This window comes from Muscardinus avellanarius (genome assembly GCF_963383645.1).
Source record: "Muscardinus avellanarius genome assembly, chromosome: 4".
NCBI classification, from domain to species: domain Eukaryota; kingdom Metazoa; phylum Chordata; class Mammalia; order Rodentia; family Gliridae; genus Muscardinus; species Muscardinus avellanarius.
In genome coordinates this window covers 41,786,261-41,811,882 of record NC_137789.1, presented here as the reverse complement: position 1 = coordinate 41,811,882, position 25,622 = coordinate 41,786,261, and the positions used below count along the sequence as shown (strand labels likewise).

At 45.8% G+C, this 25,622-nt stretch overlaps 1 protein-coding gene across 4 annotated transcripts in view; it reads left to right on the top strand.

Moving 5' to 3' along the window:
* Nucleotides 1-25,622, top strand: part of MATN2 (matrilin 2) — a gene marked incomplete at both ends in the record, with an annotated part of 152,786 nt that overhangs the window by 59,447 nt on the left and 67,717 nt on the right. For all 4 annotated transcript variants that reach the window (XM_080694029.1, XM_080694028.1, XM_080694026.1 and 1 more), the window contains one exon: nucleotides 15,235-15,357. In XM_080694029.1, the coding sequence (XP_080550155.1) occupies nucleotides 15,235-15,357 (123 nt within the window). The remainder of the gene's footprint in view (nucleotides 1-15,234; nucleotides 15,358-25,622) is intronic.

Genomic DNA, 25,622 nt, shown 5'->3' with positions numbered 1-25,622 from the left:
CTCTTGTGAGCTTCTGATGGCAATATTCATCATCAACATGTAACTCAACACGTGGCTTTGTTTTTTGTGTTTACATTAAAGAAACCTTATTAACATACATTGCTGATTCATTAACATCAGACGTACAGCCAAAACAGCACTATTTTTCTTGTCTTAATGAAGCTTATCTAATATAAACATTTTTCCCATAAGGCACATCTCAGGCTTCTTGTACTTGGGAACACTAGACACCACTCCTGGGGCCATTTAATAGCAAAACCACCAAGAAAAAGCACAAAGATGGGGGTGGGAGAGAGAGAGAGAGAGAGAGAGAGAGAGAGAGAGAGAGAGAGAGAGAGAATCCAAACATGAAAACAAAAAGCAAGTGGCACTAGATAAACCAGAAAAAGTTTGATCCTTTCTAGGATGAGAGCTGAAATAAGAAGGCAGAGCCTTGCCTTATTTGACCTCAGTTGGGAACAGATGTGTTGGGTGACTCTAATGTTTTTTCCACCCTGCACATGTCCATGAATGGCTGAGAAAATGACACAAATATTGATTTGGGGCCACAAGGAAATTTTTAGCAAGTAGGTAAATTCACAAATATGAAAATCTGTGAACAATGAGAGTTAACTAAAACTTGGGGAAAAGCCAAAGTGGTTTAAATGACCTGATTCCAAGACTAAATATAAAGTAATAGTATAAACAAGCAGTGTGGTATTGATGGAAAGATGGACATATAGGATGTTGGAAGTAAATATAGTCCAGAAATAAACTCTGGCATATAATAAAATGAATTTTCATAAGAGTATGAAGGCAGTTTAAGAAGGGAAGAATGAGCCAGGTATGGTGGTGCAAGCCTGTAATCCCAGGGCTTGGGAGGCTGAGACAGAAAAATCACAAGTTTGAGGCCGGCATTAGCAATTTAGCATGTCCTTGTTTCAGAATAAAAAAGAAAAATGGCTAGGGGTGTAGCTTGAAGATAGAATACCCCTAGGTTCAATCCCCTGTACCAAAAAAGAAAAATAAACAGAGAAAGAAAAAGACCTTTCCCTTACCTCATACTATAGATACTATTAGATATCTGGATGAAAATATAGAAGAAAAACCTTAAGTCGGGTGCAATGGTGCATGCCTTTAATCCCAGTATTTGGGAGTTTGAGACAGGATCACAGGCTTGAGGCTGGCCTCTGCAGCTTAGTGAAGCCCTCAGTAACTTAGCAAGACCCTGTTTCCAAATAAATAATAAAAAGGCTTGGAGGTGTAGCTCAGAAATACAATGTCCCTGGGTTTAATCCCTAGTACCAAAAAAAAAAAAAAAAAAAAGAAAGAAAGAAAATCTTAGTAAATCTTAGTGAAGTCAAGTTTAGTAAAGATTTTGTAAATAGTACGCAAAATGCTACAGAACAAAAAGGAACAAAACAAAATCAATAAACTTTTCAAAATTAAAACATTTACTCTTTGAAATACACTGCTACTTAGAAAGAAAAGGCAGGTGACAGTGGGGTCTTTTTTTTTTGACTAGGGGTGGAACCCAGAGGCCTTCTACGTCTGAGCTACATTCCCAGACCTATTTTATATTATTATTTGTTAAGAGGGTCTCACGGAAGTGCTGACAGCCACACTAAGTAGCTGAGGCTGGCCTCAAATCCACACAATCCTCCTGTCTCAGCCTCCCAAGTACTGAGATTACAAGCTCCACATTATTTGAAAAACATATATCCAAGAAAGAACTTGCAATTATATAAAGAATCCTTGGAACTCAATGGCAGGCCAAACAACCCAATAAAAATAGGCTAAAAATTTGTATAGACTCTAAACCAAAAAAGACATATGGACGGCAAAGAAGCATGTGAGGAGATGTTCAACACTATTAGACACTAGAATGCAAACTACACCTGCAGTGATATACCGCTACACATCTTCCACAGAAGAAATTTTAAAAGACCAGACCAAATGTCAGCCAGATTGGGAAGTGGAACGCTCATACACTACTGGTTGGAATGTGAAATGGTTCTACCATTTTAGAAAACAGTTTAGTGATTTCTTACAACGTTAAAAATATACCTGCCAGCCAGGCCTATGGTGGTTCATGCTTCTAATCCCAGTACTTGGGAGGCTGAGACAGAAGGATTGTCTCAGCCTCAGCAACTTAGTGAGGCCCTCCACAATTTAGTGAGGCCCTGTTCCAACATAAAATAAAATAAAATTTAAAAATAGGGCTAGGGGTGTAGCATAGAAATAGAACGCCTCTAGGTTCAATCCCCAGTACCATAAAATAAAACAATACAACAACAACAAAAGTGCCTGCCACATGTCCAGCCATTCCACTTTTAGGTGTTTCCTCCAAAGTGAAAGTTTATGCCCAAAGATTTGGATACAAATCACATATCACATCCACTTTACTTGTCATCGCTCCACAGTGTAAACGAGACGCACATTCATCAGCAGGTGAGTGGGTGGCACAGGGGCCACTCGCATACAGTGTCATATGCCCAGCAGTGGAAGGAGTGAGCTCTGGGACAGCAGCCTGGCGTCTCAAAAGAACTACGGTAAATGAAAGGAACCAGAAGAAAAAAGCTACTGTGTAATTCCATTCATATAAAATTTTAAAAAATGGTACCTGATCAGTAATGAAAGAGAACAGATCAGTGGTTGCCTGGGGCTGAGAGAAGGGTCAGGAGGAGGTGACTTGGGGGTGATGGCTATCTTTGTTATCTTGATTGTGGTGACAAGTTGATATGCCCAATTTATTACACTTTATTTATTTATTTATTTTTTGTGGCACTGGGGGTGGAACCCAGGGGCTCTCTACCTCTGGGCTGTATAGCCCAGACCTATTTTATACTTTATTTGGAAACTAAGGGTCTCACTAAGTTGCTGAGAGCCTCACTAAGTAGCTGAGGCTGGCTTCGAACCTGTGTGATCCTCCTGTCTCAGCCTCCCAAGTGCTGGGATTACAAGCGTGCGCCACCACGCCCGGCTTTTATTACACTTTAAATATGTGCCATTTGTTACATGCCATTTATAACTCAATAAAGCAGCCATATATACATCTGGACAAGGTTTCAGAACATAAATGGTACTCAGACAAAATGCTACAAGGAAAGAGGTCAAAGAACCAGGCTGGACTGGAATCACTTGTTCAGGGCCTCTGGGGAGGGCCAGGGAGGTGTCACCAGCTGGGACAAATGATGGACTAATTGGAATCTCAAGCTAGGTTCCAACAGTGTCCTTTGGTGAATAAGGGCAGCTGAACACAGGTGTCAAGGGCAAAACCACAGTTACTAAGTTGGGGCTGGCAAAAATGCATATTCTAGGTCAGAAGGAGGCAGAGAGTGGGACAGAGATGCTGTTCATTCGTTCATTCATTCATTCATTCATTCCCCATGGATTCCCCTCTATGGGCCAGGTACTCTTGTAGCACATTTCGGTTAGATATTTGAGACCCAAGAAACACGCAAATTTCTGCTTCCCCTGCGCCCGTCACACACAGAGCAAGATATGAAAACGGCAATCAGTTTACAAATCTGACCAGTCCCTTCAGTGCGGTGCGCGTGTTCCCGAGGCCCACAGAATTAAGTGGAGCCCAAGTCCGCAGGCAGCCCAAGGGAGGAGTTTGCGATCTAAGATGGGGATGGTGGGTGGGGGCCGGAGCACTGCGGCTGACAGAGGACTTCGGAGGGGAAACCTGGTTTTGAGGGCAGGCGAGCTGCGGAGCTGCGAGGGAAGGGGCCACCCAAGTAGTTTGGGAGAAGCTGAGATGCTAGATTAGAGTTCAAGAAAAGCCTTGGCTGGACGGACCTGCTGGTGGTCACTGACCCCAAAGAGGGAGGAAAGCCAGGGTCAGGGAGTGGGCGCGGGGGGGTGGCAGCGCTCAGCACAGCGCGGAGCCAGAGCGCAAAGAGAGCGAGCCCCCCACTCACACCCTGCAGCGTGCACAGCCCGGGATGGGGTGGGGGGCTGCAGCGCGCATGCGCACACGCACACGCAGGCTGTGGGGATCCAGCCTGGCAGCTTCCTCCTGACCCCGCCAGTAGCTTAGAGGTGATAACCTGCTTGCCCTCTGCCTGTGCCAGGGTGTGGAGTTTAAAAAAAGCAGCAGGCATGGTGGTTCACGCTGATGATCCCAGCATTCGGGAGGCAGAGACGGGAGGGTCGCGGTTCGCCGACAGCCTCAGCTACTGAGGCCCTTCGCAACTCAGTGAGACCTTGTTTCAAACATAAAAAGGGCTAAAAGCTAGAGCTTGGGATGTATCTTGGAGATAGAATGCCCCTGGGTTCCATCCCAGAAGGAAAAAAAAGCAGCAGTCTGGGTCCTGTGGGAGAACCAAACTGATTTAATACAAGAGGACAAATGCCAGTTATGAAAGAATCGTCACGGGGTGGGGGGGGGGGTCTGCACCTTGCACATCGCCTCCTCTGCTTTGGTATTTTCACAAGCATCTACACCAGTGGTTCCTAAAGCGTGGGCCCCAGGGCCTCAGCATCAGCTTTACAGAGAGATGCTAGAAATATAAGCTCCCAGGCCCACCCTAGACCTAGTCGGATGGCCTGGGGCAGGGTTCGCAGCCACAGACACACACACACACACACACACACACACACACACACACACACACACACCCTGCTCGGCTTCTGCTGTCCACCCTGGATTGAGGACCAGTGGCTGGAGGTTTAAAACCAGATCTGTCCCTGGGGCGGACCCCTCAGAGGGAGTTCCTATGAAGAACATAAAGACAGGACGACCTTGGACTAGAACAGCAGAAGTAGGGCCTTATTCACATTTATTTCTTATTTGCATCCAGTCAGATTTACTTATGTTTTAAGGCTTTGTTTTGAAGATTCCTGCCTCTCTTCTCTTCATCCCTTCCTACAAGATACCCCAAATCTTGTTAGTGAATAGGAGAATGGATGGGGCGGGGTACTAGCCGCTGAGAAGGGAGAGCAGGCCCAGCTGGAGTTTGCCTGAGAGGACAGGTTTGTTTTTCTCTGTGATTTTGGTTCGTTTTGTTTCTTTGAGTGGAGAAGCACATAGCTGATGACTCACATTTACTGTTGAAAGTCTTCAAATCCAAGCTGCAGCTGTCCAAATAAGATGAGTGCTTTTCGGTGTGATGAAAGAAAGGGGATGGCCCCCCCGGATGCAGGCTGGGGTTTGGCCCGTATGTGTGGATCCCCGACTCCTGAGTGAGCTTTGGGGTTGAGGCTGGCAGAGGCCCCAGCATTCCCTGTCCAGTGACGTGATGGCCCCACTAACACCTCTCTCTCTCTCTCTCTCTCTCTCTCTCTCTCTCTCTCTCTCTTGCAGGTCTGGGGATGGAACCCAGGGGCATTTGACCTCCGAGCTACACCCCCAGCCCTATATTTTATTCTTTATTTTGAAACAGGGTCTCACTAAGTTGCAGAGGGCCTCACTAAATAGCTGAGGCTGTCTGTAAACCACAATCCTCTGGTCTCAGCCTCCCAAATGCTGGGATTACAAGCATGCACCACCATGCCTGGGTTCCCTTCTCTCTTGCTGTGATAAAGTTCTGATTTCTACAGTTTGCGTTAAATAAATACAGGAGCTCTAAAAAGTAGAGTGTAGGTTCTAAGCCAGCCTCAGCTACTTAGTGAGGCTTTCAGCAGCTTAGTGAGACCCTCTTTCCAAATAAAATATAAAAAAAGGTCTGGGAGTATAGCCCGGAGGTAGAAAAGCCCCTGGGTTCCACCCCCAGTACCACACACACACACACAAAAATGTAGAGTGTCTTGTAAAGGTGCTCATTTGCTTGAACACCAAAGGTGAAATTAAATCTGCATTGGTGTCAATAGCATGCAGTGGGGCTCGTCTGAAATTCTGAGAAGCCCATAAAAACCCTCTGATTTATCCCCGGATGATGTCAGGCCAGCAGCCACAGCCCTGTCCCTTGCTCCCCTCCTCCAACACAACCAGATGAAAGTTTCCCAAGTTCTCTGGGCTGAGTCCCAGCACCAGGGTCTGGAGACTGACCAGGGTGAAGGAAGGCGGGTAAACCCAGGGTGCATGCAAGCCTCTGGAGAAACACTAGTGCTGGATTTTGGCACAGCGTCGGGGCTCTTAGCTAGCGAATCCTTACTAATTAATTTCACCTGGGATGCCCGAGCAGCCGAGGTCACCCTCCCTCATAAAATCCTCAAGGAAGGAGGAGAAGCTAGGGAGTCTTGCTGACTGTCAGCTCTGTGCTGACGGTTGCCCTCTGGCAAGGCGTCTCTTGAATTTGGCCAGATCTTTTCTTAAGATCTGGCTTCAGAACTGCCTACTTTGCTCTATCAGATCAATTTAGCAAACCAACTTAGCCAAAGATACTTTAAAAACTTTTTAGAATCTAATAGCCGTGATTGTTTATAGGTACCCGACCAAGCGAAACCCTCTGTATTTGGTGGCTGAAATTTGGCATGGGTCACCTCTCTCGCCTGCTTAAATTGGCCCAGGATACCGAGACTTCTCCTTTCTGCCCTGAGACTCAAGACCATTCTTTTTTTCCTTCCCCTGGACTTAGGAAGGGAGGAGGGGACTAGCATTTGTTAAAAGCCTACCGTGGGTCAGGTGCTTTTTCCATCTAGATTAGCCCGACCCTGCGGGTAAGGCGTCTTCTCCACTCACTTCTTTAATCTAGTCTCTAACCCTTGCGTCTCAGGAAAGCCACTGGCCTGACGCTACAGGGACACCCAGATGGGGCCAGTTTGGTCTCTAGTGGTGATATTGGTTTCACTTGCCTTCTTACCCCTTCTCCTTCCTGAAGATCCATACTTTCGTCCTTCAAGAGGATCCTTCGTCTATTTCCACATCCCTTCCTCAGGTCCTGGCACAAAAGCATCTTTTCAGTGAAGCCATTTTTTAATGACAGTATTTAAAATGGAAGTCTTCCTCTCCACACTCCTGACTGCCCTTTCCTGCTTAGAAGATACAATATACTGTATGCTTTACCTAGTTTTTGTTTGTAGTCAGCCTTTCAACAATGGGTGCTGGGAAATATTTAACTACCAGCTTGGGGGTGGGGGTCTCTGGTTTGTAGTGTTTGCCAATTTCAAATCCCATGGTATAAATACTCCCATGGCCATTTCCTTTCTTTTCTTCTTGTAGTACCGGGGATGGAACTCAGGGATACTTTACCTCCAAGCTACACCCCCAGCCCTATTTCTTATTCTTTATTTGGAAACAAGGTCTCACTGAGTTGCAAAGGGCCTCACTAAGTAGTTGAAGCTGGCTTCGAACCTGTGCGATCCTCTAGTCTCAGCCTCCCGAATGCTGGGATCACAAGTGTGCGCCGTCACGCCCGGCTTCCCATGGCCTTTTCAAGCGACCAACGTGGCTCCATTGACAGCTGGGTTGGGAAGAGAGACGTGTCATCTATTCTTGTAAGTCACGGTGAACTGACTCTAGCATGTCAGCGATTCTCCCACTGGACCTTTAGCTCTATTAGGGCAGAGATTTTTTTGTTTTGTTTTATTCACTATTGTTTTTACAGTCCTTTGAAGAGTTTCATGGATGTATGAATAGATTGCTTAACTCAATCATTCATCAATATTCTCTCTTTCTCTTTCTCTTTTGGTGGTACCAGGGATTGAACCCAGGGGGTTTCTACCTTTGAGCTACACCCTCCATCTTATTTTATTTTACCTTGTAACAGAGTCTCACTAAATTGCTGAGGCTGGCCTTGAATCTGCAGTCCTCCTCTCTCAAGTAACAAATATTTCTTAATTGACTGCATACCAGGCACTGTGCTAGATATTTGAGCTAAAGTGCTAAACAAGATGAGCCCTCAAGAGGACATGGCCCTCATGTGGCTGGGGAAATAGACATGAAATAAGTCGCAAGCTATGCATTAAGTTATCATCGTGTTAAGGTCTACAAAGGGTAATTATGAGGTAGGACTTGATCCCAATAGTAGGCAAGAGACCCTGAGAAAGTACCACTTAATCCTAAAGGGTGTGTAAGAGTTTGAAAGGTAAAAAGAAGGCAAGAAAGGAGTATGAGCATTGAGAAATGAGAAATGACATGTGTGAAGGTCCTGAGGCATGGGAAACTTGATTTGAAGAATGTGGAGGAAAGTAGAACTGAAACAGAGAAAACAGGAGAAGGCATGAGGAGAGGCAAGGGAGTGGGTCATGTACATGGGGGCGTCACACGAGCAGCTTTGGACTTCATCCTGGGGCAACGGGAGCCATCAGGACTTTTAAGCAGAGGCGAGGCGGGGGCAGATTATTCTGGCTCAGGGGACCCCTGGGCTGGCATAGATCCCAGCAGACCAGTTAGGAGGCTGCTGTCACTGTCTGGTCAAGAGATGATGGTGGCTCCACTCCGGCAGGGGAGGTGGAGAGAACGAGCCCAAGGGACTTGTAAATTGATTGCATCTGAAGGGAGCAGGAGACGGAGGTGCCCTGAGATTTCCTAATTTCTTTTGCCACCCTTGGCCCAAAGGAAAAGCAAGCCGGTGTAAGAATTTATCTTTGCTAAAGGGAAATCAAAGAATATATTTGGTCCCTTTCCAGTTGTCCCTCTGGAGACAGTGCTCCAGGGTGATGGAAGGAGGCTGCCAATTTGAATCCACAGGTCTTGAAATGCAGGGTAAAGCCGGGCGTGGTGGCACACGCGTGTAATCCCAGCATTTGGGAGGCTGAGACTGGAGGATCGTGGTTCGCGGACAGCCTCAGCTACTTAGTGAGGCCCTCTGCAACTCAGTGAGACCCTGTTTCAAAATAAAGAATAAAAAATTGGGCAGGGGGTGTAGCTCGGAGGTCAAATGCCTCTGGGTTCCATTCCCAGACCCGCAAAAAAAGAATGAAAGAAAGAAAGAAAGAAAGAAAGAAAGAAAGAAAGAAAGGCATGGTAGCCAGGTGTCATAGCACACGCTTGTAATCCCAGGGCTTGGGAGGCTGAGACAGGGGAATCACACAGGTTTGAAGCCAGCCTCAGCTACTTAGTGAGGCTCTCAGCAACTTACTGAGACCCTGTTTCCAAATAAAGTATAAAATAGGGCTGGGAGTATTAGCCTGGAGGTAGAAAAGCCCCTGGGTTCCACCCCCAGTACCACAAAAAAAAAAAAAAAAGAAAGAAAGAAAGAAAGAAGGAAAGAAAGAAAGAAAAAGAAAGAAAGAAAGAAAGAAAGAAAGAAAGAAAGAAAGGCATATGCATGGTAGTGTGTGGGTCCCATGCAGAGCCCCAAGACTCAGGAGGGATGGACTGTCCTTCACGAGCTCGCCACCTCTGTAGGAGAGCTGGGTCCTGTGCACTTCCAGCCCCGTGTGTGGTGTGGGCTTCTCAGTCCACTCAGCACATACTTGTTGAGTAAGTATGACAGCCAGGCAGGGGCTGGCTGCCGGGACACAGCAGTTAGCAATATTGTTCTAGTGCCTGTGGCTAGAGGCTGGTGCCCAGATGTTGTCCACTGTGAGAATCCCTCCTGCTGAGGAACTTTAGGGACATCCCTGTTGGGAGGCAGGGGGTATAGGGCTTTGTCACCAATGAGCACTTTGGAGCGCTAACTGCATGCACTAGGACACTGTGCTGGGATCTCTAGAATCAAAATGGAGCAGACTAGCTTGTACTTTCCTTGGGCAGGCAGCCTGTGACCAGCTCCTTCCAATAACAGGAGATAAATGCCTAAGGGAGGGACTCACATCTGTAGCTCTATGGATCTGTAACTCTATGGGAGCCCAGGGAAGGAAGCTTGAGCCCTGTTGGCTGGGAGAAAGGTCCTGAAGTCAGGAGCCACCCGTGGCAGAGGGGGAAGGGTAACAGGAACTGTGGAGCCAAAGCCTGTCCCATCCCCCTCCGCCGCTGTTAGCACCCTTCAGCAAACTCCTCCCAGGCTATGAAAAAAGTAAAACTTAAGAAGTACTGTTTTTCAAAGGCATAAGGAATCATCCCAAAACATCTGTCCTTGTTTCAAATGGACGTGACCACTGCCAAGAAAACAACGGAGCTGTTTTGTCAGAACCCAGTCTGTATGTATTCCTTTGTCTTTGTTTAATTAGATTAATCCCTCAATGGTTTCCCCTGGGTCCATACAAATCATTCATGGCCATAAATCCCAACATTCTAAAAACAGTCTGAAAGGGCAGTGCGTGGAGCCAACTGGCATGCGCTCTTCATGGGACGATGCTTCTGGAATGCGAGCAGCCGGCCTGCCTGGTCCTACCGCGTGGTCGCCTTCCTGCCTGCCCATGTCCTCAGAGCTGCTCGGAGACAGAGCAAGGGCAGCAGCCACTCTGAGATTTGTTAGAAAGAGCCTTGGGGGTCTCAGGTGGTAAAGGGGAGACTGACTCCCGGGTCTAGGCACCATCCCCATTGGCTCAGTGACCCTCACCTGGCTGCACAAAGTCTTTGGGTTTAACAAACACCAAATCCCACCCCCAGCCAGACTGGTGTAGCAGAAGGTGGGCACCTTGGTGCCAGGTTTGTCCAGGTCTCCAGAAGGCTCTGCTGGGCAGCCAGGGTCATGTGCTGCTGTGTCTGTAGACAGGGCCTTACAATTATTCCGCAGGCTGTACTGTGGGTGTCTTGCATGCCTGTAATTCCAGTACTTGGGTGGCTGAGACGGGGGAATTGCAGGGTTGAGGCCAGGCTCAGCAACTTAGTGAGAATGTCAGCAATTTAGAGAGACCCTGTTTAAAAATAAAAACTAAAAGGGCTGAGGGTGTAGATTAGAGGTAGAATGCCCATGGGTTCAATCCTCAATAAAAAAAAAAGGAAGGAAGGGAAGAAGGAAGTATTTCCTTGCGTCTCCCTCTACCTACTCTCCAGGGGAAGTCTTAGAGAAGAAGAATATTACTGCTGCATGATCCTGCTTCATTGCTTTTGAGGTGCTGCTTTCAAAAGAGTTCCTTTGTAATGTGTTTATTTCTCTTTATTATTGGAAAAGCTCTTGGTAGAAAATTTGAAATCAGATAAATATAGACAGGCGTATAAAAATGACTTGTACTGCCGCAGCTCCTTGGTCCCTGAGATTAGGCAGGGTTCCTGTTGAGCCCTGAGGGGGGCAGGCAGCACCCAGGGCAGAATCAGGGGAGGGCGCAGAAGCTCCTGCCCCTGCAGAGATGGACATGGCACAGGTGGGCAGCTGGCTCCAGCTCTCAGGACTCAAGGGCACTGCCCACCTGTGGTGTAGAGGGCTTGGAGGCTGACAAGGGGAGCTCAGGTGAGCACACCACTGTGTAAGCACGTGTAATTAGCATCGTGATACAGGGGGAAAGAGCAGGAGTGTGCTCACAGCCCACAGGTGACAGCCAGCAGCCAGAAGACTGTTCTGAACAGTTCAAGATCCTCAAGCAAGAGGTGGTTTTCCCATCCCCCTGCAGACAACCAAAGCTACTGAGCCTACAATTCAGAATCCTAGAGCTGCTGCCAAACAAAGCAATGGTTTCACTGAGCTGTGCTAGGAGCCGTGTAAGGTTCCCTGCTCGATTTGGGAAGCCGTGATGCTGCCAGACTTGCGCTTCCAGTGTACAACCCGGCTGGAACACTGGTCTGTCTGTCTGTCTGTCTGTCTGTCTCTCTTTCTCTTTCTCTCTCTCTCTCTTTTTGGTGGTACTGGGGTTCCTAGAAGCCCTTCTATCTCCGGGCTATACTCCCAGAGTACATTTTTATTTAGGAAACAGGGTCTCCTAAACCAGTGCACGCGGCTGGCTTCGAACCTGCATGATCCTCCTGTCTCTGCCTCCCAAGCGCAGGGATTACAAGCGTGCACCACCATGCCCGGCCACTGGTCTCTTTTAAGGACCGGTTCCCACTGCCTGCTGAGGGGAGTTCAGCTACCCAGCCTGCGATGGCTCTCAGCCACCTGGTGTCAGTGGTCTGTCCCATCCTCTCCTGCTACTTCCTCTGGAATTCCCAGGCCAAAAATGCAGTTGCCAGGCCTGTCCTGCTTCCCCCTGTTTGCTTACACCATTCCCTCAAGGGCCTTTTCTCATTCTCCATCGTCTAAGGCTGCCTGCCTGCCTTTCCGAACCTCCACTTGCCTGGCAGTGATACGTCCCACCTCTGAGACTCTCACCCTATCAGCATCTCATTTTTTTTTTTTTTTTTTTTGGATCTGGGGATGGAACCCAGGGGCATTTGACCTCCAAGCTACACCCCCTGCCCTATTTTTTTTTTTTAATTCTTTAGTTTTGAAACCGGGTCTCACTGAGTTGCATAGGGCCTCACTAAGTAGCTGAGGCTGTCTGCGAACCGTGATCCTCCAGGTCTCAGCCTCCCGAATGCTGGGATTACAAGCGTGTGCCACCACGCCCGGCTCTGTCAGCATCTCTACTTAGGGATTCCATCATACCCCACCTCATATTTTAGTTACATCTTGTTTTAGTCAGCTTTCTGCATCACTGTGACCAGAATACCTGACAAGCGCAACTCAGAGGGGGAAAGGTTACTCAGTCTCACGGTTTCAGAGGTTCAGTCTATAGCCGCCAGCTCGCCGGCTCCAAAGCAGAACCCATGGCGGCAAGGCATGTGGGGCCCTGCTCTCACACCAGGGGGCAGAAGCAGAGGGAGTGAGAGGAGGGGACCAGGCCTTCCCCACCTCCCCCCACCATGCCCCACCGCTGAAGCTTGCTGCGCAGGAGGGGCCATGCTTGAGGGACATTCTAAACCCAAGCCCTAGCACTCTGCCAGCCTCTTGTTTCTTCCATGGGGCCAGTTTGTTGAACCCCAGCACCTCTGCATTCACTCTTTTTCAGCCATAAACATTTTCTAGATCTTCAAGTTGCTAAGCCCCAGTAGAGTGCAGGCTGAACGATAAGATGACCTCCTTGTTTGATTTGTTCACTGGTATGTCCCCAAGTACTTGGCTTGGGACATAAAAGATGCCGCACACATGCGTATGGAAGAAATTAATGGGTATCCTGTGATTCCGATAGTTCTTGTGTCTCTGGCATAGGCTTGTAACTAACTGTAGGTTTCTATCCTTCTTTGGTTACTCACTTTGATTTTTGCACCAGCTGGAGTTATTTTTTTGGTTATTAGTGTTTTGTTTTGTTTTTTCCTTTTCACATCTAAATCCACTGGAAAGCTACACGGAAACTCTCATTTGGAGTTCCCAAGCAAAGATCTAAGATGTAAACCTACCGGTAAATAGCAAAGGAATATGAGTCTATCACTTCATAGATTTAAAAGTGCAGATACTTCTTTTAGGATCTTAAAGCCAGAAAAAAAAATCTTATTTATGGAACTTTAGGCTTAAGAATTTTAATGTGATAATGTAGATTTTATTATTTATTTATTTATTTATTTATTTTGGCATTGGGAAGTGAAGCCAGAGGCATTCTACCTATGACCTACACCCCCACCCCTATTTTATTTCTTATTTGGAAACAGGGTCTCACCAGGTTACTGAGAGCCTTGCTAAGTTGCCAAGGCTGTCTTCAAACTTGCGATCGTCCTGTCTCAGCCTCCAAAGTACTGGGTCTGCAAGTGCATGCCACCACGCCCAGTGTAGATTATTTTTTAATTACTCAGTGTACTGGGTGTGGTAGTACATGCTTGTACAGTACTTGGGAGGCTGAGGCAGGAGGATTGCAGGTTTGAAGACAGCCTCAGCTACTTACTGAGGCCCTTTGCAACTTAGAGGGACTCTGTTTAAAAATAAAGAATAAAAAATGGGACTGGGAGTATAGCTCAGAGATAGAATGCCCCTGGGTTCAATCCCCAGCACCACACACACACACACACACACACACACACACACACACACACCTCAATGCATTTAATAGAGATGATAACTCAAATAGATTTTATTTTTTATCACTTTGATGTTTATATACATCTAAAAGCACAATATATTATAAAACCCAAAATACCTAGGAGGTTATATTAAAGTGTAACTGTTGGATTAAGGGACTGATCAAGCTTTCTAAGTAACTGAATTTTTTCATATCTATTGTAATGATATCTTTTAACTAGAGAAAATGTTCTCTAATACATTTAATCCCCTTAACACTCTAAGTGTCTCCAGTTTTAATGTAAAGTCATTGGTAGGGCTGTTTCATGACAGCCAGGCCACCTCCTTGCTAGGAAATGGTGTTGTCATGGTCTCTGCCTACCTATGCCAAGGGGAAACTGACTTGGTAGTTGACTGAAGATTCCTTTAACCTTCTGATCCTCTGTTATATCCTTCTAAGGCAGTAGATGTGTGCCTGTATGGCATTCCTACACTGCATGGGAGTAAACAGCCAGGGCTCAGCACTTTGTGGATATGCAATAAATATTGGACCAAAATAAGACCACGAGTAGCCATATATCCCTGTGATTTTTCTTATTACTACCTAACCTCTTTTGATTTCCCCATTTCCCTCATTTGTTATTGGGATAAATAGAGTACAAAGAGGATTTTCAGAAATCTTACTGTAGACAAATGGGATGAGAAAGCGTTGATGGGAACTTGGGAAATAGGAGCTTTTCTTAGATTTGCTGTGTTTTCAGAAGGGTAGCAGGTCCTTTAACTGGCCCTCGCCCTGCTGCTCCATCTACAGACTGTCAAAGACAATGTCAAATTACCTCCGTGTGAGTCGGTCAGACTGTGAGTGCAGAATACTGGGACAGTCCAAAGGGTAGAGGTGGAGCTGGATGCCAGTGAGTGCAGATGCCCGTCCATGATAACTCTGGGTTCTAAGAGCCCTCCAGACATTTTAAAGCACTTTTCATTGGCATAGGAAAATACAAATTGATATTAACTAAAAATCATTTAATATGCTTCACAGAGAAATAATTCCAACTTTGAAAAATATGTTTTTGGGTACAGATGAAACTCACCACCATGTTTAACAGTGGGTGCCTCTGGGTGGTAGGATTACACGTGGACTTTCTTTCTTTTTTCTTTCTTTTTCTCCTTCCTTCCTTCCTTCCTTCCTTTCTTTTTTACTTTCTCTTCTTGTGGTACTGGGGATGGAACCCAGGGGCATTCTACCTTTAAGCTACACCCTCAGCCCTATTTTTTATTCTTTATTTTAGAACAGAGTCTCACCGAGTTGCAAAGGGCCTAAGTAGCTGAGGCTGTCTGCGAGCCGCGATCCTTCTGTCTCAGCCTCCCGAATGCTGGAATCACAAGCCTGCGCCACCACCCCCTGTTGGTGGATTTTTTCATGTGTTTTTGTTTCCCAATTTTTCTACTACGATCACACACTGACACTGTTTTTGAGAGTTGTTTAGCAAGCGCTGTAGAGTTGTACACGGTGTGGCCTCAGGCTGAGGGCGCCTCTCCTCCAGAGCTGTGTCCTAATGGTGCAACTTTGCCTCAGTCCAGGACCTGTGTGCCACGGAGGACCATGCCTGTGAGCAGCTCTGTGTGAACATGCCGGGCTCCTTCGTCTGCCAGTGCTACAGTGGCTACACCCTGGCCGAGGATGGGAAAAGCTGTGTGGGTGAGTACCCTCTAGTCTTGCTTGGTGAGGAAGGGCAAGTCGAGCATTGGAGGGGCGGGGAGGCTGAACTTGCACCTCCCACATATCCAGTTACTCTTCTTTGGAGTTCCACAAAGTACTCAGTTCTTTGGTCTACTTGTTAAACAGCACTTGAACTTTAAAAGATTTCATATGTAGCCAGGTATCCTAATATGCCCGTAATCCTAATAATACTTGGGAGGCGAAGACAGGATTGCAGGTTCTAGGACAGTCTCAGCAAGTAGTGAGACTCTCATCAACAGGGTCATGAGAACTTGTTTCAAAATAAAAATAAAATAGGGCTGGGGGCAGGGGCAGCTTGGAGGTAAAATGCCTCTAGGTTCAATCCCCAGTGCCACACACAAAAAAAAGTATCTATATTTCATTGTGACAGAGGCCAGCACTTGCTTATTCTGGGTCCTCAGCAAAAGGGATATGTATGATAATTTATGTAAATATGATTATATATGACTGTATTACTTGGAAAGGACCTGGTAGATTTTTTTAAGTCTGAAGCATATGTTTGGAATGGCCTGACTTAAATAGATCTCATGTGTTATACATGAAATTCACTTGGTGATGGGCAGGAGTGCTATGTGGAGACTCAAAGACGTCCGCAGCCTTCCTCCCTCAGCGAGAGAAAACAAACTGTAGCCTCAAACACAGGGTGCAAGGAAGGGGCCTGGGGCGGAGTGCCTGGCACTGCAGCTCAGGCCTGCGGTCTGTGGAGCACCTGCAGGCAGGCAGGTCGTCAAAGCCCTTGCCCAGCGTCAGTCGTCCTTACACCAACGGACAGTGCTTGGCAGAAACAGGTGTTCATTCGGCTGAACTGAATACTTATGAAGCTGAAAATCTGCAAAGAAAAGTACTGACTAGGTCCTAGTACTAGGACCTAGATTGGGCCTTGTTCTGTCTTGATACCCACAAACAAAGTGTGCTTCCTTATTTTATTTTTTGCACATATAATTTTCAATGTCCAGCACATGTTGATTCTTAGCTAGGAAAGGAAAAACACCAACAAAATGAAAAGGTGGTAGCCTGCTATTTGTAGGTAAGCGATCAGAGTAGCATGGTTTTGTTTTTACGCACTGATGGGATTGAAAACCACCCTCAGCAGACATCCACAAGTGAAGCTGGTCCCTTGAATCTCAGGCTTATCCATTTATTTTTCTTAATTTGCGGGTAATGACCATGACAGAGTGGCAGGGTCCCATGTCCACCAATACTAGCAGAAAAGAAAGCCAACATGTAAGCATCAATCTTATTATTTTTGTATCATTAACTTCCTTCCTTCCATGCTGGGAATTGAACCTAAGGGCATTCTACCTCTGGGCTACACCCCTAGTTTTATTTGTGTGTGTGTGTGTGTTTTGTGTGTATGTGTGTGTGTGTGTGTATGCGCGTGCGCGTGCACACACGCACATTACTGGGGATGGAACTCAGGGGTTTTCTACCCCCAGGCTACACTCCCAGATCTATTTTATATTTTATTTGGAAACAGGGTCTCACTAAGTTGGGAAGGGCCTCACTAAGTAGCTGAGGCTGGCTTTGAACCTGCACGATCCTCCTGTCTCAGCCTCCCATGCGTGGGGATTACAAGTGTGTGCCACCACACTTGGCTCTATTTTTTTTTTTTTTTAATTTGGATACAGGGTCTTGCTAAATTGTTGAGACTGGCTTCAAACTTATGATCCTTCTGTCTCAGCCTCCCAACTACTGGGATTACAAAAGTGCATCAGCACATCTGGCCATGTCATTAATTTTTATTAGACAAGTAATATACTTGCATTGATGAACTAAAACAGATGAGAAAATCTCTATTAATAATATGTCTTCTACCATCCTTTTCTCCACAAAAATATCTACTTCAAAATATGTTAAGCTGGGTGTGGTGGCACATGCTTGTAATCCCAGTACTTGAGAAAATGAGACAGGAGGATCACAGGTTCAAAGGCAGTCTCAGCAACTTTGTGAGGCTCCCAGCAACCTAGTGAGACCCTGTTTCCAAATAAGTAATAAAATAGGGCTAGAGGTAGGGGTGTAGTTCAGAGGTAGAATGCCTCTAGATTCAATCCTCAGTACCAAAAAATATGTTGTTAACGTTTAACAAAATGAACTCATGCCATTTTGTTTTATCATCTGTTTTCTCCTTACCACTTGTTATTTGGGCAGAAACTTTGGGTGCTGTTGGGTTAGAAGGACATTGGGCCACTGTGAGGAAGACCAGTGCATGGCTTCCAGTAGCTAGTTGTGATTAGCTTGGCGAGGGCAAGCAAGTCAGGTTGATGGGCGAGGGAGGGAACAGGGAAATCCCTGAGCTTGGGTGGGTCACAGGGAGTGGATGAGCAGGAAGCCCATCTTGGCCCTTGGGAGGCCAGAGGGCAATGGGAGATTCAGTTTCCTGAGTGCTGCCAAATAATTGTCTAATCATCCTAGGTGGTAGAGAACTTTTGTGTCTCTAAAGATTTTGCTGTGATTTCTGGGATTTGATATTTATTGGAGAGTGACAAGCTTGAGTGGGTAGAAGCTTTGGTTGCCAGGGAGCTGTGGTATGCTGTGTTTATTAGGGATGGACGTTTCTCCTGCTGCTGCTTATAAGCGTATAAGAATGTCTGCTTTTCCCTGGGGGAGGTGATCCAGGCAGAAGAACGGGGGATGGGAAAGACGCTGCGACCCAGGGCTTGTCCCTCAGATGATCCCAGCAGCAGCATCCTCACCACCATCTCAGATCAGGTGCTTGACTGGGATGTATGTCCTTGACCGTTGCCCTGGAAAGCCATTGTCCTGCACTGGCATTGACAAGCAGCTGATCTGTGAGAGCCTGGCTGTGAGATGTTTGACCAGGTCTTTGTAGCCAGAGGTCTCCATTAAGGAGTCAGAACACATTAGCAAAAGGTTAGTTGCTACTCCCTGAGACTTTGCTGAATGACAAACAAATGAAAAAAGACTTTAGAGGATATGCAAGAGAGACAGACAGACAGACAGAGACAGAGAGACAGAGAGAGAACTGATTCTGTGGATAGGTCAGAAGATCTGAGCATGGAAGGAAGCAAAGCTACTACACAAGTGTGTAAGGCAAGGGCAGATATTAGGGGCAGGAGGCTGGCCTGAAAGAGGAAGGACTTGCTCCTGGGAGGTGGTAGGTCAGAGGGAGATTGTTATAGGACAAATGCCAAATTGAAAGCTGAACAGGCAGCTTAACCTAGGGCATCAATCTAAAGGGGCTTGTTAAAGATAGAGACTCCAAGTACCAGACTTAGAAAGAAAATGCAGAGAAGAATGGAGGCTGGTAAGGATGCTGGACATACTCTATTAGCCACAGATTTGGGTGGTCTGTGTGTAAATGGACAATGGACATTAGGAAAAGAGTGACCGTGCACCCTGGTTAATCCAGCATGATCCTAGATTATGCCTATTAGTTCTTAACAGTACTGTGTTATACTTCAGAAGGCATTCCAGTTGAATGCTAAGTTGATCATCCTGGTTCAGAAGTTTATCCCAACTTGAACAGTGGGGGAGACCAGCCCTGTTGCAGGGAAAATTCCCATGGGTATGAAGTAGCAAATGAAGTTGAAGATATCAAGAGAAACCAGATTGTCTGAGGCTTTGGAAATCAGGCTAAAGAATCTGGATTTTTATCTCTGAAAAAGAGCCGCCGAAGGGTTTATAATTGGGAGTGACAGACGCAGAGCCTCACTTTAGGAAACTTAATCTGGCAGTAAATGTAGGGAAGATTCCAGGAGGGAGAGGGTGGAGAATGGGAAGACCAGGTGGGAACAGCCACAGTTATCAGCGAGAGGGGAGAAGAGCCAGCCAGCACCCGAGTTGTGAAGGTAAGGACCAGGGAGGGAGGGAGTAGGGGATGAGAGGAGGTGCTGTGAATGCGAGGGAGAAGGAAAAATCAAAAAGGACTCTGTGAACTTGAGCCTCCAGGCCGCTGAGGGCGACAGCCACAGTGCAGTTTACAGGAACAGATTCTAGAAGGCACAGTGAGCAGGTGGGGCCGGGTGAGTTGGGAGTTAAGACAGGACACCAACAGGGACAAGTCAGCACCGGCTGGACAGAGAGCCCTTACAACCACCGGCGCCGTCAGAAAGCAACGTGGCTTTATCTTTCTTCATTTTCGTTTCTGTTGACTGTTTTCATTTTGAATGTGTATGTGTTTGTTTGCTTGGTTGAAGGCATCTGAACCTTCAAGTTAAGAAGGCTCAGGCTCAGCCGGGCGTGGTGGCGCACACTTGTAATCCCAGCATTCGGGAGGCTGAAACAGGAGGATCGTAGTTCGCGGACAGCCTCAGCTACTTAGTGAGGCCTTCTGCAATTCAGTGAGACCCTGTTTCAAAATAAAGAATGAAAAAATAGGGCAGGGGGTATAGCTCGGAGGTTGAATGTCTCCTGAGTTCCATCCCCAGACCCACAAAAAATAATAATAATAAAATAAAAATAAACTGTGCTATTAAAAAAAAGAAAGAAGGCCCAGGCTCACACCCCAGTCCTGCTGCTTGCTACGCGTGTGTCTTCAAGTCATTCGATTTCTGAGCCTCTGTTTCCTCCTTTAACTTTAATATGGAGCAGCAATACCTAAGGCACAGGGTTTTGCAGTCTAAGATACTGAGTAATGTTCCCAGTACACATTAGGCACCAAACATCATTATAGCACCTATGATAATCGTCATTTCCTGGATGTCGGTGACCATAGAGTAAGAAGAGAGGGGAGGGCCACGCCTTGGATTGAAGCCACATGGAAGGTCAGGGAAAATATCAAGGAAGGGACAGTGTAAGCCTTGGGGGAGGACATTCACAGAAAGAAGAGAGAGAGAAAATGCATCGGAAGAATCGTGGCATGTGACGGGGAAGAGAATTTCTAGGCCATGTCAGTGTTAATATCATGCTTCAGCAAGGCCAAAGGGAAGAGAATGTAGACAAAAAGCCGTGGAGTTGAGTCACCGACTCACCGCAGCAAGCACTCCAGAACCCCTGCCATCTGCTCGGCTGTGCACAAGGGGAGCAAAGGTGACGAGGAAGCCATTGAAAATGTTCTAGAGAGGCGGGTAAGGGTGGGCATCAGAGAGAGGGAACGGGTGGTGGGAAAGCAGGGGCAGCGGGTCTAGCTGACTCAGAAGACTTTGGAAGAAGCTCGCCATGTCCGCCTGCTGGTGAGCTGTGTAATGGGTTTTCAGCTTCCACACGTTCACAGCAGTGGCTCTAGTTCATTGACTCATCCCGGAATTATAACCGTGACTTGCATGAAAACTCAATTCTTTGCTATTGACTCAGGAGTTTCTGTTCAATGTTTCCACATGTTTGAGTTAGGGGAACATTATATTTGAGTACCAGAATCCATCTCCCGGAGCACTCATTTCCCTGTTTATAGTACCAAATGTATTTCCAGATTCAGTTGACCAAGGGTGGATTACTGGCTAAAATCCTCTTTTTGCTTTAGTGGACTCTGAATTCATTAGCTGCTGCCAAAACTATGGTGGTTGCTATTGAAAAATGTATATTTTTCAAAGGCCATTTATCTGTATCTTTGAGGGTGAATTTTCTGCTGTTCTTGCTCACCTGATGCTTACTAAATGTCTCGTATTTTGAGGTAACTTTGGTCCAGTTTGCATCATATCCGCCAAGTAGATTGTAAACTCTTGAGGGCAGAAGCCACTTGTGGTTTTCTTTTTCTTTTTCTTTTTTTTTTTCCCCAGCACTGGAGATTGAAACCAGAGACATTCTACCTCCAAGCTACATGTCCAGCCCTATTTATTTTTTTATTTTGAATGGGGCCTCACTAAGTAGCTGAGGCTGACCATGAACCTGTGATCCTCCTGTCTCAGCCTCCCAAGTACTGGAATTACAAGCGTGCGCCACCATGCCCAGCTGCCACTTGGAGTTTTCATCTTTCAGAATAGACTCACAGTACATTTTCCTTGAATCCTTGACTAAGACTAGTCACAATTTTAAGTATTCATTTAAAAAAAAAATATATATATATATATATTCTTCTTGCTGGGCATAGTGGCTCATGCTTATAATACCAGTACTTGGGAGGTTGAGACAGGAGGATAGACAGGAGGTTTGAGGGCAGCCTCAGCAAGTAGTGAGACTCTCATTAACCTAGAGAGACCCTATTTAAAAAATAAGAATATACTAGGAATGGGAGTGTAGCTAAGAGGTAGGATGCCTTTAAGTTCAATCCCCAGAACCATACACATAGTGTATGTATGTATATATGAGTGTGTGTGTGTGTGTGTGTGTGTGTGTGTGTGTGTGAATATATATATCCATATCCACTGAATTTGTTTTTAAGTTATATAATCAATTAATCAATGTTTGGTTATTGTCTTAGTCCATTTGTGCTGCTATAACAAAATACCTGAAACTGATTAATTGGCTCTTAAAAGTGTGGTCCAGGGACCACACTTTTTCTGAACTGGAAATCAAACCCAAGAACATTCTACAGCCCCAGCCCCTTTTTGTTTTTATTTTTTTATCTTTAATTAGGGTCTTCCTAAGGTGCTGACGGCCTTACTAAACTGCTGAGACTGGCCTTGAACCTGTAATCCTCCAGTCTCAGCCTTCCAAGCACTGAGATTACAGGTATACTTCACTGTGCCCAGCTGAAAATGGGTTATTTATAAATAATAGGAATTCATTTCTCATGGCTCTGGAAGCTGGGCAATTCAAGATCAAGGTGCTGGTAGTAGATCTGGTGTTTGGTGAGGGCCTTCTCTCTGCTTTCAGATGGAGCCTTAAAGGCAGCCAAGTGATTTCTTGTACTTTGGGCAGAGACTGATTTCAGAGTCTGGGATCTGAGCACTTTGTGATCTAGAAGGTCAAAGAGTGACAGTCAGGGAATCACTGTGCTCTTTCTGTTAAGAAGCCTGTAGAAATTTCAGGCAGAAATTACTAAGAAAGGATTTTGCTAAAGTATTTGAGGATACAGAACAGTGGAGGCATTGCTGGGCCACACAAAAAGGTCGCCTCCATACATCTGTCCCTTACCTTGGCCTTCATTTTCATAAGCACAATTTTGTAACCAAGGAAATTTTGCAATGAACACAAAACATTCGGCAAAGGATGTCAGAGTTGAATGGACTAGAACTCTTTTGGCCTTAAAATACTTTGAGGCTTCACGTGCCTAGAAATGGGTTCTTTTATGGCCAGCTGCTGTGTTACCGGCCTCATCTGCTGTCCCCAGCGCCCTGGCAGTGGGTCCTTGGGTGGCTCTCAAATCAAAGTGGGCTTTGACACCTTGGAACTTTGTAGACTGGGATTTTGGAATCCAGCACTGCTTGAATCTTGCCTTTCTTCCTCTCGGTTCGCCAGAGAGCTGTGCACACAAAGAACAAAAGCAGCACGAGACTTTCCAGGAGGAGCCCTTATCCCATGAAATTGGGTCTATGGTTAGTGATTGGAAAATGCCATTCAAAAGGGAATCCTAGGACTAGGGGAGTATCTCGGTGATAGAGCGCTTGCCTGGCACGTGTCTAGCATACATAAAAAAATTATATATTCAAATCTACTTTGTTTTGGTACCGGGGATTGAGCCCAGGGGTATTCTGTCTCTGAGCTACACCCCCAGCCCTTTTTATATTTTATTTTGAAACAGGGGCTCACTAAGTTGCTGAGGTTCTTGTTAAGCTGCTGAGAGCTGGCTTAGAACCTGTTGTCCTCCTGTCTCTACCTCCCAAATAGAGAGGAGGCAGGTGCCACCATGAGATTACAGGCACGTGCCACCATGCCATGACCTTAGTTAATTAATTAACTGCCTCTATCTTAATTATTTTTGCTTAAAACACATACCCAGAATTTCTGATTCAGTTGGTCTGTGGTTCACTTGAGAATTGGATTACAGACAACTTTTTAAATGATGGCCCATGTCATTGGTCCATGGACCACACTTTAAGAGCCAATCCTTTATAAACATACAACTTGGTCAATGGAAGAAATACATGGGCACACAGTCCCAGAAGTTCTAGAGCAGAGGTGCTCCACCAAGGTTACTTTATAAACATTCAACCTACGCAATGAGAAAAATGTGCAGGTATTCCAACTAACTGGAACATTTAGCATGTTCTAGGCTTCAGGCCCCAGATCATGAGAGGAAAGGAAAGCATTGATTGATCAAGAGTTGGCTACATGCCAGTCATTAAAAGAAGAGCACCTGTACAGGGGTTTTTTTTTTTTCTTTTTAAATACTTGGGCCTCCACTGGATACTCTATTCTATAGCATTCTGGGAAAAGATGAATTTGGAATATGTAGTTTAGATTTGAAGCCTAAACAAAGCCTCCAACTTCTCAGTCTAAAATATGGGATCAGCAGCTGGGCGTGTTGGCGCAGGCTTGTAATCTCATTACAGGAGGATCACGCAGGTTCAAAGCCAGCCTCAGCAGCTTAGTGAGGCTCTTAGCAACTTACTGAGACCCTGTTTCCAAATAAAATATTAAAAAAACAATAGGTCTGGGAGTGTAACCTGGAGGTAGAAAGTCCCTGGGTTCTATCCTCAGTACCACAAAAATAAAATAAAATAAAATATGCAATCAGCAAAATTATGGGGTATCCCTCTGTTTTAGTCCCTCTGTTCATCTTTTTCATTGTTGTGACCAAAATTACCTGATGAAACTGTGGAGGAAAAACATTTTATTTGGCTCACAGGTTCAGAGGTACAGTCCAAGGCAGACATCATAGGAGGGTGGCATGGTGGAGCTGAGTTCAACGCAGTGGTGGTCAGAAGCAGAGGAAGAGCGAGGCAGGAAGTGGCCAGGGACAGAAATAGTCCTCAGGGATGGACCTCCTCCAGCCACACCCAACTGGCCCTTCAAATTATCAATCTTTCAGTGAGTTCATCAACTGATGAGACTAGAGCTCTGGTACAATGATTTCACCTCTGAGTATTGTTGCACTGGGACATGCTTTCAACACATGAGCCCGTTGGGGGGACTTTCCAAACCTACCAATAACATCCTCCAAGGGACAGAAATTGGGGGACTCAGAGCTTACACCTTCTGGTGTGAAGGAGAAGTTCGGAAGAGAGGTAGTAACTGAGTTTCCATCTTTTTGGCTGAGTAACCTGACCACTCATCATTGCAGTGCCATCCATATCCTAGAACTTGGAAGTCAGATTAGCAGCTCCTCTCTTGGTGGCCAGAGACAGGACTGGCTGCCTGACAGCTGACATCCATATCAGGGTTTGGGAGGTTTCGACATGGTGGGCCAACGCCAGCATGAGGAGGTTGAAGGTAGGGATTGCCAGAGGCTAACACTGGCCCTTGTGGGCCACGGCATCACCCATTTCTGTGATACTTAGACTGGGATCTGTGCCCTGGGGTGGAACTTCCTAATCTCAGTGTCCCCAACATCACCACTAATTTGTTTAACATTCCCTTGGTTCTTGAAAGATGAGAAATTAGCTTTTAGAAAGATTTAGTGCTAGATCAATATTTTTTTTATGACTCAACCCAATGACAAGCTCAGACCCCGAGACAATGTGAGTATCTTGGTTCACATCCTAATGAGTTATGCATTAAGCCCACAAATATTAGGTCCTATCAGAACTATTTTTAGAAGTAAAGTTACAAAAGCAATACTTTAGACTGAAACCTAATAAAGCCTGGGAGTAAAAGAATACAATACAGGGTAATACACCTTTAAAATGTTTGGCTTTTCCCTTTGTATCTTTTAATTACAATGTTAAATGTGTCATTATCCTCTCTATGTATAATTTTGTTTTTAAAAATTGTACATGTGGGGTGTATTCATTTCGAGTCACCCCCGTGCCATTTTGGCATGGGGCTGTATTTCTATTTTCTGTATTTCTATCTTTTTAATAAACTTCTTTAAAAAAATAAATAGCCAGGCGTGGTGGCGCATGCTTGTAATCCCCACGCTTGGGAGGCTGAGACAGGAGGATCACACGAGTTCGAAGCCAGCCTCAGCTACTTAGTGAGGCTCTCAGCAACTTAGTGAGACCCTATTTCCCAAAAAAAAAAAAAAAAAAAGGTCTGGGTGTATAGCCCGGAGGTAGAAAGCCTCTGGGTTCCACCCCTAGTACCACTAAAAAAATAAAAATAAAAAAATAAAAATTGTACATGTGGCTGGACATGGTGATGCCTATAGTCCCAGTTCTTGGGAGGCGGAGACAGACTCACAGGTCTAAGACCAGCCTCAGCAACTTATCAAGACTCTCAGCAATGTAATAAGAGTGTTTTGAAACAAAAATTTAAAAGGGCTATAACTAGCTCAGAGGTAGAAC